This window comes from Ruditapes philippinarum, unplaced genomic scaffold, assembly GCF_026571515.1.
Source record: "Ruditapes philippinarum isolate M1 unplaced genomic scaffold, ASM2657151v2 ctg1197_1_1_1_1, whole genome shotgun sequence".
NCBI classification, from domain to species: Eukaryota; Metazoa; Mollusca; class Bivalvia; order Venerida; family Veneridae; genus Ruditapes; species Ruditapes philippinarum.
Window position 1 is genome coordinate 126507 of NW_026859020.1, and position 16484 is coordinate 142990.

The 16484-nt window shown below is 33.4% G+C and overlaps 1 protein-coding gene across 1 annotated transcript; it reads left to right on the forward strand.

The window, feature by feature from the left end:
* The first annotated feature begins 312 nt into the window (after positions 1 to 312).
* Positions 313 to 8524, forward strand: LOC132754929 (tyrosinase-like protein). Its single transcript, XM_060745685.1, has 8 exons — positions 313 to 1110; positions 1869 to 1977; positions 2924 to 3312; positions 3583 to 3689; positions 4751 to 4869; positions 5523 to 5665; positions 6479 to 6991; positions 8115 to 8524. The coding sequence occupies exons 1-8, from the start codon at positions 961 to 963 to the stop codon at positions 8406 to 8408; spliced, it is 1824 nt and encodes a 607-aa protein (XP_060601668.1). The 5' UTR covers positions 313 to 960; the 3' UTR covers positions 8409 to 8524.
* Positions 8525 to 16484: the final 7960 nt, after the last annotated feature.

Below are 16484 nucleotides of genomic sequence, written 5' to 3' on the forward strand. Positions count from 1 at the left end.
CGGTCGTGTTGCCAATATTTTTATACCGGTACCTTAAAGTATCTTTATCTTTGCTTAACTGGAAATAATTTTCAATAAACTAGCCTGAACAGATTTTTTTAATGATATATAAGTATATTTGCACACCGACCGACATGCTTGAACAATGTGTTTGGTATTCTCCTCGCTGCATTATTTGATTCATCAAGTATTGGCAAATTAATTCCAAACATCAGTTATGCAATGATATGCAACAATTACACACGCTCGCAATTTCTTAATTTAATAGTCTAACTCCGGAATTACTAATATTTGGCTTTTTTTCCCAGCTCATTCGTAAGTACAACCAAACTTTAACAGTTACAGCTTCGGAAATAAGCGCAACAGGTTGACTAAGCTATTGTGACCAGTAGTGCACCGTGAAGCTATAACGGTAAATGTTTATTTGTACCTACGGATTAGCTGAAAAAAACCCATATTTGCCGAGTTCCGGACAACATCTATTTACAAAATTCTTAGTTTAGGACTTTTAGCATCCCCGAGATAAACAATAATTGAATTATACGTTTTAGTTCATTATAGCGCGGACTTTTTAAACATTATTTTGATAAAGGTCAAGGCAGAAGGATTAAGACCAAGATCGCTATAATTTGCAAAAGAAATATGTACTGATGATAAATTAATGTCGTATAGGTCATGTTTTGTCGTTTACACAAAATAAAAACATCTGGCTCCTAATCCGATTTTCGGATAAACAAACTCTTATGTTTGACCATCTGAGATCTATGAATATTTATAAAAACACTCGAGTTATATTTTCTGCTCAAGTTGGAAACAAATATCATACAGAGCACGTTACTCGTTACCTCGTATTGTTAACTAATGCTTTAAAACAAATGAACTATTGTTATTGACATTCAATGGTCATATGATCCATGTTTTTAATCAGTTCTTTTGAAGTAAGATTATAGCTAACCAGGGATGATGCATACTTTGTCAGCTTTTGTAATTTTCTCATTATTGGTTTCTAATGTTCGTGCTCAATGTGGAAGTTTGCCAGCAAATAAAGCGGAGAAACTTGAAGCCCAAATAAATTGTTCCATGCTTACAACTGTAGAGATTCTCGGTGAGGTAAGTAGCATATTTATTTTTGTTTTTGATCTCTTCCTCCGCAATTGCAAAAATCGTGTATACTCTTATTGTAGAATTCCGTGTTTTCAAAAACTTGCAGATTGTTACAGCTAATGCAGAGGAGAGCTGTGGCAAATTGGATAAAACCGACGTCTCTCCAGTCAGGAATCTGGGGTGGGTCCGAGCCCTGTTTCCTCATATAACACCAGTACTGAATATTTTCTAGAGGCGAACTTGAAATTGAATAGTAAAACTGTAATGAATTGTTCCACAATCAAGATTCTATAATTACAGATGCGTTTAAACAAAACTTATACGTTCAATGCAAACATGTGTTTAGTTCTAGGCTTGCTTTATGTGGTGATAGATTCCTAAGGGTAAATGATAATGTAAGTTTAAACAAAACGTGTATAGAGTGTATCTCTATGCCAGGGTTATTGTCAACCGTGTTGTGTGTATTGTATTTATATGAAATAAGTAAAAGCAACTACACATTAATTGACGATCATATAGCTAAGACAAACATATACAATGTATATTAAATGCTTTAGCTTTTCATAAATACGAGTGCCTTCGGGTTCTTAAGATGTGGTGACAAACTGTGATAAAAGAGGATAACATAAAACAATTTGAGATCAAAACTATGATAAGCCGTAAACGTTATTCGACTCTATTTACGCAATAATAATTACAGGACTTAGAAATAACTTACGTTTCAAGATTTGAACAATGTTCTAAGATGCAGCTTTATATTACAGTTAGTGAATTTGGTAACCCAAACAAAGACGTGTAATTCTAAATTAACATTTCTATCAAACGAATTAACAAAAGCGTGCAAGGTGATTGAGCGTCAAGGGAAATCGGAAGGTAAATATATTTTACATTAAATATAGATAAGTTTTAAAGTCAGAAGGTCTCGTTAATAAGGTTATTGAGTTGGTATGGTCAAGTGGTTATCGCTTTTGACCATTAATCTAAGGATCGCTGTCCGCGTGGGTTCAAACCCTGTCAGGGGCGATAGGTTGATTTCTTGAGCAAGAATCTATGCGTAGTTCTAGGTATTTGATAATTTGACACTGAATATTAAGATCTAATAAAGGTCAAGTTTTACAAACTATCTTGAAGGTCATGTCCTTAGGGTTGTTGTGTACAAGTATGCAGACCATCCATTTATAAATTACTAGTTATAACCAATAAAATAGAACGATTGTGAAATTATAGTAATTTGACCTTCAAGTTCAAGGTCTTTTCAGATTCATGGTCAAGTTCTGTTTAATCTTTTCAAAGATGTTTCCTAAAATGTTGCTGTCACCATGACATTAAATGCATTGTAAAAGACAAAAACAGCAAAAATATATTATAATTGAATAATTTGACGATCACGGTCAAAGTTGTCTATCAATCAGGGTCAATGCCAGTTTGATTGTCTTGACGGTTTCATCATAAATATTGTTATGTCCAACTTTTAAGACAATTAGATCATAAATAACAAAGTTATAGCAAGTTGTACCAAAAATCAAGCACAATTCTAAAAGTTTACATTAAATGCGTAGGTCATTTATGAGTGAATGTCAAGTTTAGGCAGGTCAATTTCTCAATAAAAGTCAAGCTTCAATAGATTTGTGAAATTGTGTGTTTGATTAATAAAACCATCATAAGTGTATATGTTTTGCCTTTTAATAATCTAAATACATGCGAGTCTATTACAGTTTATGTTTAGAGATTATTTTGGGACGGTTGAAACCATCTATAGCATCATATGGTCTGGAGTCCATTTTATGTCTTATCATGTTATATAATTACCTTGTTTCAGTGGATATATCAAGATCAGACAATGCAAGTCAGACAATACGAGTGGATGTCACAGACGGATTCGGTCCTTGTGTGGACTGGTTGCGTGGTCACTGCTCAGAACTTAATGCTAAAGTATGGTGTCTCCGTGTTGGGTTGTGGAGAGTATCTCACCTCAACACTACTCAAGATGACCTTGCCGAACAAAGATTGTTTGGAACCAGTTTAAAAATTAAAAGAAACGAGGACAATGAAGAACAAAGAAGTAGAAGGAGTACCAGAAAGATTAAACGCATTGCACCTTCAGATATAACCAAACCTAACACAGGATATCGAATACGGAAGGAATACCGGACACTGACTTTAAGCGAAAGGAAAAAATATCACGATGCCGTCAGAGAACTGTATGAAGTATGGCAAAAAGTCTTATATAATTTTATTAGAATTATTATAATTGCTCAACTTGGTTTCTTTACACTCTTATTGCTAGGATTTTTGAAATCTATATTTTGATTGTGAGGAACATATCCAGCTAGCTTACGGACCGTCGAGGTTCCCGTTTGTGCCTTATATAAATCACGGTATGGCACCTGAAATAGTTTTCCAATTTCTGTTAATGCGTTTCGTAGGATTTTATTATAAAGATTCAACATTATATATAATTCTATATTTTTGTTACAGGATGAAACCTTTAGTTGCTTTGCACGGGTACATAGAAAAGGTATCGAACTTAAAGGAGTTCACAGAGGGGAGGCATTTTTACCATGGCATCGAGCATTCCTCGCGCTGTAAGTTTAATATCTAACTGACTACTAAGCATTCGTGGGTCGAAGGAAAATGCTAAAATGAGTCGTACTTTTCTTTTTCTTACATCGATATGTCCACGCATAGTTCTTTGAACAATCTGAAGTGATCCGTATAAATCTATTATGTCCCCCAGATTTCTTTTCTAACTCATTGGTCAAAATATCTATATTTATAATTACCGAAAAATGACCAACGCGAATCATTATGACCTGCATAAAATAATAAGTCCTTGTCATTCTTGTTATAATATTCTTGTTATAATATTGTTACTTCCCTATTAGAAAATAATTAACATTTTGCAAAAAAGGAGAATGATATTTTTATAAACGCCCTATCATTTTTTAATTTCTTGATTTAAAGTCAGCTAAAATGTAAATGTTTAAAGTAGAATCATAGGGAGTGAGAATAACATTTAATTGTTTTTTTTTTTTTTGTTTTTTGTTTTTTTTTCACAAAATCGTCCATTCACTGACGAGTCGACGGGTTCTTTTTTCAAGGGGCTTTTTATTTGTCATCACTATGTCGTTACATACCTTCATTTTATTCATATAACAAAACCTGTGCGCTGTGTGAGACAAACGTTTAAACAAGGGTATTAAGGAAGCTATACTCAAATGACTTGTGCAATATTTTTTCTTCTAATTGATAAAAAGTCAGAAAAGGAAAATGCTTTGTCAGAAATAAATTTTCACAATTCTGATGTTTTTCACAAGAAAGTTATTATCTGAATACAAAAACATTTTGATAAATAGTGCTAAACACTTTTAGCGTCGCTTTATCTAATTATTAAGTGTTATGTTCTTGTCAAATTCATTTCATTGGAGACATTTCATTTCATTGAAAGCCGTATGTGATTCCATGGATTTGTCATATTGCTTAATGTTATTATATGATAATGTGTATGCATATTGTTTTTGTATAAGCTCATTGCATCAATAACACACGAGGCTATTTGCATATGTACATTCATTATATTATTGTGTTTACGTGTGTGAAATGTATGTTAATGTATGAGATGTAAATTAATCTATATTTTATAAAGATATGAGGAAGCCCTACGACAAATTGACCCCGATGTATCATTACCCTACTGGGACAGTACCATAGACGACAACATGGTAGCACCGTCACTCTCTGTCATGTGGGACGCAGAGCACATGGGTAATTAAATAATTCCATATCAAACACTTCCTATGTTGTATCGTATACCAAAATAAGTATCTATTAGCGGTCTGGCCTTACTGCATACTATTTAATGCTTAATTCTAAAGCACCTAAAGCTAATAGTTTCAAATTCAAAATATTTATTTACAAGACGGATACTCAAGGCAGATTGAAAGTTAATTTATTATCTGTGTTAAAAGTGCGTTGCCTTTTTCACAAGAAAAGGGCCAGGCCAACCTCGCTTTCGTTCTATCGTTCAGGCGCTTTACCGCTGTTAGCTCATTTTATTTATTTTTATTTATTATTATTTTTTTGTATTTTGATATTGAAATGATTAAACTTGGTATGAACAGTTTCAAATAAAATTAATTGGGTAAATCCATTACACTTATTCAGCACGATGCTGGTTAAACGGAAACGTTTTCAATACTAGTATAAATAACTCTTTTACTACTATTCCATTTCCAAGTAAGCTAATTGTTTAGATTAAAGTAACGTGTTTGTGTTGAAAATTATTTCATTTCTAGCTCGGAATATAAAATGAAATACTGGGAAAAAGTTTCGAACATTGAATCCGAACATTAGCATATCTTTCTTGTTGGTATACATCATCGGAACAAAAAAGCAAGTCATGTAGCATATATTTCTAGGTACTGGACGTGGGAAGGTTAATAACAGTTTTGCAGCTTTTGACACAGACACAAATCCATTAATAAGAGAAATTGCTAACGGAAAGGGTAAACTTATCAAGCAAGAGAAAATAGATGAAATACTACAGAACTGTAAAATGGGTGTAAATATTCTTTTTTTTCTATAATTTTAAAAACATAAAGGTTATAGGGACTCCACTGAGGTTTAAAAGTCTAAAAACATAACATTTGAATTTCTTACATAAATGAGCTGGGGCACATTAAACAGAAATATATGCAAAGATAGTTAAGAAATATACTTTGAAATAAATTGAAAATCGTATTTTTATGCTTTTCTTAATCCGATTTAAGTGAAAAGTGTTTAAACGCTTTTCATTTTGGGCCATTTTTTACAATTTCAATAGTTTTTCTGGAAAAAACGAAGTGCGCGAATAATATGAAATTTTGCACAAAGGTAAGTGGTCTAAACCTACATCAAATGGTACATTTATCTGAAAAAAAATACTTTCAGTCCCATCATATCAAAAAAACTCAGTGGAGTACCTTTAATTACTCTAAATATAATTGGTACGTGTATCTTACTATAATGGAGGTCTTTGATGAAAAAGTTTGTAAACTCACGCAATAGTTCATTGTTTCTTAAAAAAAGAAAGAATATACAAATTCAACTTCATTTCTTTTTATGAGAAAAACATTTAAAACGACAAATTTATATTAATTGCTAATATCATAACATAATGTTTTTAAAATGAGGTTCTTTGTTATCTTAAACCTAACATTGTTTCATTTAAAAGTTAACTCCTGTCATCTTAAAAATATAATCAGGTGGATTATACAATGTATTACTGTTTGTTATGATATCCCTATGTCGTAGCTATCTATAAGATTTTTACATCTTTAACCTAAGATATTTACGTTGATTATTCTAGGCTTGTTAACAAACTTCTCGATTACAGGATATGTTCAAAAAGTTGGAGGGTATTCATAACGGAGTGCATCGATGGGTTGGTGGAACAATGACCGGTCGTTTATCAGCTTCAGATCCAATCTTCTATATGCACCATGCATTCATTGATTTAATTTGGGAGGAATTTCGAAAGCGTCAGAATTCCTCTGCATGCGAGTTTATCGACCCAGGTACTGACTATCCCGTGTTTGATGACTCCGATGACATAAGACCAACGCCAGAAGATCATATGCCTAATGAAAAAATGGACGGGATGGAATTTATGTTGAATAAATTAGGTATTGAAAACTTCTGGACAAAAAATTGGTATGGCTATGCAGAAAGGCCGAGTTGCGCTAATAACTGTGGTAATAGTGAGGATATGGTTTGTGATCCTGAAAATGGCGTGTGTGTTGGCATGCAGGCAGAGGACACAGGTGCAGTAGAAGACTTTCAACCTGCACCTGAACCCGTTGCAATGATGATGATGGACAGGGGAGCCAGTGTTTCATGTCGCACTAATGTAACTATTTCACTTACTTAAACTTTCACTTTCCTGTTTTAGCAAGATTTAAGTACGCATGCTCCTCACATTTTGTACCGATATGTGTTGCCTCTATAAGGAACTGTAAGGAATTGAAAGATTGACTACATAGATCAGATATATGCCTTAAAGGACACCTGAATGAAAAATGTAAACAAACTTTATCGTACGATAAACGAGTTATGGCCACTTTTCTGAACGTTAGATTGGATGTAAGAAGGGACGTTTTTTTCAGAAATGAGGATCTTTTAAATAATTTACAATATCTTCCTTATAAAAAATGTTTCCCATTAATTATTGTTGAGAAACATTTAGCCAGCAACTGACACAAGCAAAATAAATATTTCTACTCAAAATTTATGAAAAATGTTACCTTCCCCACCCATTTTAACACGTGTTTGACCATTTTCCTATAGAGAGCCTAATCATAATAGATCCCAAAAAATTACCAAAATGAGGGGTTGTTTTCAAATTGTCCTTAATTTCTTTCCAAAGTATATTGGTTGATTATGTAAACAATCAAGCATTTTCACCGTGCAGTTCTGATTTTATTAGACGTTGAAAATACCAGGTTCTATATATTTGTTTTAAGATTAAGCATTGTTTAGCCAATAAACACCCATATCATTTATATAATTAAAATCAAACACATTTTCATTTCAAAAAAGGATACGTGAGATACATAAATAATGTTAAAAGGCAAAAAGAAAGAAAAAAAATGACCGTTCTCGGGTTTAAACACCCACCGCCCTATGTTTCAATGCAGTTAACAGTAATTCTAGCTTACCAATATTTAGGGAAACGAATGCATACAACTTTGCTAATGGGAAATTGTCTACGTATCCAAAGTGTACCAAATTGCTTACTTTATAATTGTAATATTCATCAGAGAAGTTAATACCAGTGTCTATATCGGCGGTAAATTGCGCTTTGCAGTTTTTATGTGATGAGTCATGATTATTTGTTCCATTTTGAATGTTTGAAAACTAGTTCATTACCTTATCAAAACATATTCGAAATAAACAGCAGTTTTTTAAGTTTTGCTAAACTAATCCACTGAATCATTCACAATGCATATCAGCAAAGAACTTGAATATTTCAGCCATATCACGTGTCATGTCCAGCAAGTGCTCCTGCTCAAAGAGTCGAGGACAGAGCGGCGGCGTTCGTTCATCGAGATTTACCAATGCCTGTCAACGTTGCAAAGATAGAGGATGTGGTACAGAATTACAAATATCGGGAGGACGAGACGCCTCCTGAAAGTGAGCCGGTGTTTTTCCGGGAAGAACTTGACAACGACTGCCGCACTCTTGACACAGCGGTGTATGACATTGTCACGGCCATGCTTAAAGGGAAAAAAATCCCAAGCAAAAACCGATATAAAAACTTGAAATAGATATGCTATTAAAATATTGCCTTGCTACTATTATTTTCTTTCTTAATCAGGTGGTAGTCTCAACATTCATCCAAAATGTTAAAATGTTTGCTAATAAAGTGTCTTTAACTTTATAATGTTTTCCGATGTTGTTAAATTAATTATCAGGATTATACAAGAAACGTTATAGAATACAATAGTTTATTACATTGTTCGTATAACCAAATATAACAGGACGTAGTCAACGAAGGAAATAGTCGTCGTACATAGCCATGAATTAAAAAACTGTTTAAAGATGATAATACTGTAACCCAATTTATATTCGCGGATACAAATTTTCGCGTTTTGCCGAGGTCGGACATATTCGCGAATATTAATTTCCGCGTTTCCTTGATTTCCGAAAAAAAAAATTCGCGGATTGGAAAGTCCGATGGGGCTCTCAAATCCATTAGCCGACTATTAATCTTCAATAATTGAGGTCATTATTGGTGTCTTAAATGGGATTAACAATACGCTATTCTTATATTGTATTGGTAAGTGAATTGTGATCACAATTCAGCAAAACAGTTTCTCTATATATGTACATGTACGCATCGTTCGTCTTCATTTCTAAACATGTCGTTAAAAGGGTGGTTGATAAAAAATAAACCCTCAGAATGCAGGGATGTTAACTGAACTATACAGGCTGTTTAGTTTGACGGGTAAAAATCGATACTAGTATGAAACAATCTTGTATTTCACTGTTTGTAAGTATGTACACCCAATACCCTTTTGTGATGCTCGATAGGTTTATACCACCTTCGTCTTAACAATTCACTCAAACAATTATTTTATAGGATCAAAAAAAAAACAATAGCCTTTTGTGATGCTCGATAGTTTTCCCACTTTTGTCAAACGATTTATTCAAATAGTACCCTATACGGAACGTAATTGACAATAGGCCTACTAGTATTTCATAAACTGTATTAAAATGTGGATGTTTATTTTGATTGCTATATTGACATAGATTTCTTTTGATATTTATGAAATAGTAGTAGTTTACTTAGTTTGTGTTTTTATTGCTTTATGGCAATATTCATAACAATTCATTACTTCCTAAGAGGTGCCCGTAAAATTCGAATATATCCGGTCAAGTAGCTTTGCATGAACAACGTCTAAAATCAAAATGTCTCTCTAATTTATTCGCGAAATCGTGCAGACTTATTCGCGCAAACAAATATTCGCGCTTCGTGGCCAACCGCGAATAAAGCGAATATTAATTGGTCGCGAATATTCGTTGGGTTACAGTATCATTTATCTAACAAGTTTTGCCAACCGAAATTTATTTAAGTCAGTAGTCAATTCATAAATATGATTATAAACAGCAGTACAAGAAGAGGAGCTGGAATCAGATTTATCATAAAAAATACTTTATAATATTTATAATACTTGTAAGCGTAGCAGAGTTCAAAGTAAATTAAATCTTGAGCATTAATGCTGGTCATGTCGAACCATCATTCATTTCTAATATCCCTCCTGAAAACTCTTTATCCATAAAAGTCCACAGTAGCTTACTAGCGCTCGCTTTCTTCGTTCTATTTATTGTAACTACTTGTTACTTTGTTAAGTAAAATTTCCTAATATCAAGCTGTCTGCACCAGTAATTATGAATGATTTGGACTTCAAGATGCAGTCTAATATCGTCACGTCTCAGTGAGAGTCAACGATTATAGTACTTCCTTCTAATGAGAAGGAAGATTGATGGTGTAAGTGACGCCTATCATGCTTTTCAAATTATAAGGTAAATAAATAGACAAGTATATTCAGCCATTATCGTTTTGGACAGAAATAAAGTGCCAATGAAACTGCACCATTTTCATACGTGTAAGGGTACATTGTTTTCAAAACAAGTCCATTGAATATGTCGCCGCTTTGGGACGGCGACAATCAAAGCCCTTGCTCTACTTTATTCATAACACAATTGTGCTAGGATGAATTAAACTTTCAAATGATATTTTATATGCTGGTTACAGCTGCAACTTATTATTCATTTATTGTCTCTTTGCTCTGGTTTTATCTGTTAAGCTGCGGTCTCACTCCCGGCAGAGCCCAGGACCGAAATTATCCGGGGTGAAATTATTGCTGCGGTCACACTAACCCCGGCAGCACTACGGCAATTCCCAACTTATCACACAGGATGCGCTCCGGATCATCAAGGCAGAGCCCAGGTGAAGCTACCGTTCATGCCGGTGCTTCCCCGGTCGTTCCCGGATGACGCCGGAAGATCCCCGGTTGACCCAGGCAGAGCCCCGGTCGATCCAGACAGAGCCCAGAACGATCCAGGCAGAGCCCCGGTAGAACTCCGGTGGATTGAAAACGCGCAAAAATGATTACATTGATACATAATTTTTATTTAATATAATAATTATCTATTGTTCCAGAATATGATAATTTTCTGAAAAATCCTTATGCAAGACTGGATAGAAGGAAAATGGGAAGGGTTTTAATACAAACAAATGCAATCATCGTAAATTGTCGTGATTATTTTGAAGTGAACCGGGCTTTGACGGGGCTCTACCGGGATCAACCGTAGCTCCATCGTCATCCTCCGGGGCTCTGCCGGCATCCTCCGGGACCCTGTCAGCATTCACCGGGGCTCTACCGTAGCTCTACCGGCTATATCATACCCCAGATTATCCCCGGTTTGTGCCGGAAGAGCTACGGTGCTTCCCCGGTGTAACCCCGGTCGTTCCCGGCAGAGCTAAGGATTAAGCCGGCAAAGCTTTACTTCCCGGATCATCCCGGTGATATTAAATATTTTATTCCATCCGGGTCGAATGCCGGACGTTGCCGGTAGAGTAACGAATGTACCCCGGTTGTTCCCGGATCACCCCGAACGTCTACTGGGGCTCTGCCGGGATGTCAGTGAGACTGTAGCTTTATCTAGGGACTTTGTTCATTGATCAATATTTCTACAAAGAGGGCTTACTTTGGATATGAAGTACTCAACAACAGCCGCTCTTTATAAAGCGATTTTATAATGCGTCATGACCAATACAAAATAGAAATTTTCTAAACTAACGAAACCAAGTCATGCTTTTTTCACACCCTTTTATTCATTTCCAAACATTTTAAAAACACAAACATAATTAAAAATTAATAGAGTATGATTTAAATCACTCAAAAAACCATCAAAACATTGTTTTCAGTCTGTCCTTGTAACTACAAAACATGTAGCAGACGCCTGAATATGAAATATTAAAGATATTAAATAATTAAAGATCTTGTAACTCAATTTTGTATGGTTTTATATCATAAATATGATGTTCAAATGAAGATTTATCAATATTATAAGTTCCAAAAAGCATAATTTGTAAAGATATTACCGAATTTTACATTTCATGTAAATAAATGGAGGCAATTAGAAATTTATTTTTGATAAAGTCTAAGACAATTTTATCAATAAGAAAAAAATACATATAATTTAATTTTTACATATATAATGTGTATAAAGATTTGCAGTACATATTTAACATATAATTGGATGTTTGGAAATTGTTTTAGAATAATTACATACATATATAAAATTTTACTTAAGCGTTGTTACATTCTTAATTACAACATACGGAAACTTTAAGAATCAAAGTATTTATGTTTTATTCAATATGTTTATAACTTTAAAAAAGTTTCAAAACATTAGTCCATTCCCATGAACACTTAAAGTATGTAAGCAGACATGTATCAAGCTAATGTATTGTACCATTATATGTATATAAATCTTGAACAATATATCTATAACAATATTACATAGTAAGGGTATATATACTGACAACTATGCACGTGTTTTATAATATATGCTCAGTCTATTTAATCCAGTCTATATAAGTACAGAATAAATGCCAAAACAGTTGGCGATGACATTTGGTAATTTCAACATATTTCATCCTTAACAAAAATCATATATAATTTGATGAATTCTAAATCAAGTTTGCTCATATGCAAAATTTTAAAAATTAAACGTACATAGAAATATAATTCAGCTTAGGAGACTCCGTTAAAACGGTATTGCACAACCGTGCGTATACTTTGTTGTGAATTTATTTGCGTTAAACAAACATAGTATGTATAAAGACGCGCTAAATGCGTTACAAATGACTCGTCAATGGAAACGTGCTTATTTTTGCCGTAAAAGGTTCTTAATTTTGGATACATGATAACAGAATATAATATTCGTGTAGCTTTAATACTGAATTAATAAAATAATCTCATGATTGCCGTATATAAAAATACATAGTATAATTTTATTCCACTCGTTCAATAACTTAAGTATTGAACCTACACTAATATACCCTATATAAACCTGACTGGTGAAGTTATTTTAAAATGTATCATGCCAGTATGGATATTTAAAAACATAATTGTTCAGAGAGTGTAATATTTAAGATGATCTTCTCAACCCGCAGGTTTGTGAGATAACAAAATATTTCATATTTTAAAACAGTGATTTTTTTCTCACATGGAGACCCTTGTAATACGAGATATAAGCAATTACAATAACGCAACGTTCAATCTATATTCATATGCTTAATATATGCTACTAAATAAAACATAAAACAAAATTAATTTAAGAAATGTTAGCATTGTTAAATATTCACAATGTCTTATTATTCAATAAATACTAGTTTGTAACATCCAACTAATACTAGTATATAACATCCAATAAGTACTAGTAAATAGCAATAAAAAACTAATATATAGTATTTATGACAAAAACACGATATTTAGCACAATTATATGGCACATGTTTCAATCAAAAGTTAAAAAAGTGTTTGAAGATAAGCCAATAACTTGAAAGCAACAAAAAGTTCCTATCGTCTTTATTTTCCTTAAACCTACATGGTTGAAATGCTTTAAATACTATGTTTACAAATGAATATTTAACATAAAATGTCGAAATCATGACCTCTAGACCTGATTCCATATCAAACAAGCATTTTTCCGAAGAAGTTTTTGCATTTTTTTTATGTTTTAAGACAACATATGGGTTTACTTGAATGAAAAGTATTTTATGCTCAACAACATATTTTTAAAAATAAAGAAAAACTCAAGACTATGGATCATCTATTGCGAGGATCACATGCGATTTGAATTTTTAGTGTGTATGTAAAAGGCTTTAATATAAAATATTTTTCTTTTATATAAGAAAACCAAATCTATTGTAAACAAAAACTTTAAATAGGCATACAATGTTATAAATACTCATATTGTATTTCTAATGTAAACATGAATGAATGGTCTTTGCTTCTCATATTGTATTAGCTTCTGAATTAAAACTATTGAATCTATTCACAAAATTAAATGCAAAACAAATGAACAGAACTTCAAAGCAAAAATAGCGTCCACAAAAGTATGGGATAAATGAGTTAGAAAAAGTGAGCATAAAATAAAATGATCAATATCTTATCAATATTTTCTTGCAAAACAAATGGGAATAGTTTAAATCGCATGAAAAAAGTCTGAATAAGTAGTCATAGTATCAATATAAGTAGTCATACTAAGGAAATACATAAAATAACATGAAGCAATAATACAATATGCAACACATTTCAAAAACGCTCACAATTTTGTTAAACAATCCTTGCACATAGTAATCATAAACAAGAGGGTTATGATGGCCCTGGTTCGCCCATCTGAGCGCCATTGCTAGACAGGGTAAATCTTATTATTTTTTCTATTATAAGGTCAGTAATGAGGACACATTGGGTTTGTCATCTTTTGCCCAAGCTGCATAGCCTAAAAAACTCATATGTCTGCTACGAAATGCAAAATTGTAAAATTGCAATTTCACACAAGAATACTAAATTGAATTTTTCTACTTTGTAAGTATATATTAACAAAGTGACCCAATTTTTTGACCTCCTGGCATTAATCATATCAATTTTGTAGAGCTTCACTAGGCTATACTACATGCAAAATACCTAAAATGTGAGAATCCTAGTTGCACAAAAGAAGACTTAATAATGAATTTTTCTATACAATTTTATATAAACTAAATGACCTCGAGGTCGGGGAATATTTTGAACAAAGAAACATTACTTATATGACCTTTACAGAAGACCACAAGATGATTCAACATGCTAAGTATCTAAGATCTGGGCATTGCAATTTCAGAGAAAACTAGAACTATCGCTGAATGCGATTCATACCCCCACCAATGTCCTTGACAGAAGACAACTTGGAAAGGTGGTTAAGGGAATAACTTAAGTGACACAAATACATAAAAAGAAATTATCTCTGGTGAAAAAAAGACTAATTGTACAGGTAATAGTAAAAATATCTATTATCAAATCATGTTCGAAACAGTTACAAATAACCTTTCATTTTCCCAATATACTAAACTTTTTATAAGTCAATTTTTGACCTTCAAGTGTGGCCTTGACCTTCAGCTGGCACAAGGGTAAGATGGGTTCTGCACATCGCCCAATTGGAGTGAAACATTTGAGTAAAGTTTGAAGAAAATCCTTCCATTAGTATAGAATTTATAGAGCGGACACAACATATTGTCTAGTATTGATTGTATGTAAATTTAAAGACTTAAAAAGGGGCATAACTTTGTCAAAATCCAATACAGAGTTATGAAACTTGACCTGCATATTGTAATTGTGACACCTCATATATCTTTTAAGTTTCAAGCAAATACCTATGCTAGTTTCCGAAAATATTCAAGTTTAATCTAAGAACATTTTCTGTTTTCAAGTCTGATGACTTTAGTCCTGCCATAGAACATAATTTTGAACATTTGAGAGAAAGTTTGAAGAAATTCATTAGTATAGGATTTATAGAGCTGACACAACATATTGTCTAATATGTGATTGTATGTAAATTTGAAGATTAAAAAGGGCATAACTTTGTTAAAATGCAATACAGAGTTATGAAAACTTGACGTCCAGCATATCTTAATTGTGACACTTCATTTTTATATTTTAAGTTTCAAGCAAATACCTTTCCTAGATTCAGAAATATTCAGATATATTTTAAATTTTAAATGAACATTTTCTAAGTGAATTTTTGACTTTCAAGTGTGACCTTGACCTGAAGCTGGGGCAAAAGAGTGACATGGGTTCTGCACATAACCTTGTTGAGGGTGAACATTTGAGCCAAGTTTGAAGAAATCTTTCCATAAGTGTAGGACTTACAGAGCGGACACGACATATACTGTTAATATTTAATTGTTTGATATTTGACCTTCAACTGTGAAACTTTGACCTTGAGCTGACACATGAGCAACATGGGTTCTGCACACCCATTGTGAAATGAACATTTGAAGTTCCAAGTTTGAAGAAAATTTTCAATTAGTGTAGGACTTACAGAGCGGACATGACATATTGTGTAAAAATATTTTGATTTATTTGATATTTTGACCTTCAATCGGGCCTTGACCTTAAAATGACACAATGGGCAACATGGGTTCTGCACATCCCTTGTTGAGGTGAACATTTTTAGCCAAGGTTTGAAAGAAATCTTTCAATTTATTGTTTAGGACCTACAGAGCGGACACGACATACGTCTAATATATGATTTGGTTTGATAATTTGACCTTCATTGTGACCTTGGACCTGAGCTGACAAAATGGGCAACATGGGTTCTTGCACATCCCCTTGCTGAGGTGAACATTTTAGCCAAGTTTTTGAAGAATAATCATTTCAAAATTATTGTAGGAATACAGAGGCGGACACGAAACAATACTGTTAATATATGATTTTGTTTGATTTTTTGACCTTCAATTGTGACTTGAACCTTGAGTCTGAACACTGGGCAACATGGGTTCTGCACATCCCTTGCTGAGGTGACATTGAGCCAATTTGAAGAAAATCCCTTCAAGTTTATAGGAGTTATAGAGCGGACACGAAAATGGAGACGGACGGACCGAAAAAAAAACCCGAAAAACCGACCGACTGACCGACCGACCGACCGACGCGACAAAGCGAATCCATTATAGCCCCCCCCCCACATTTTGTGGTGGGGGTATAATTAGCTCTAAGACAGTTTGTACTTCTCAAGACTATGTAAACTAAGTGACCTTAGAGGAGGACCACTTAACAATGCTACATACCAAAT

Excerpts from the sequence above, each read along its gene's own strand:
- LOC132754929 (XM_060745685.1), top strand. The coding sequence starts at position 961 with ATGATGCATACTTTGTCAGCTTTTGTAATTTTCTCATTATTGGTTTCT. Across the intron at positions 3,313-3,582 it reads CCGTCAGAGAACTGTATGAA|GATGAAACCTTTAGTTGCTT; the intron begins GTATGGCAAAAA and ends TTTTTGTTACAG. Across the intron at positions 4,870-5,522 it reads GTGGGACGCAGAGCACATGG|GTACTGGACGTGGGAAGGTT; the intron begins GTAATTAAATAA and ends ATATATTTCTAG.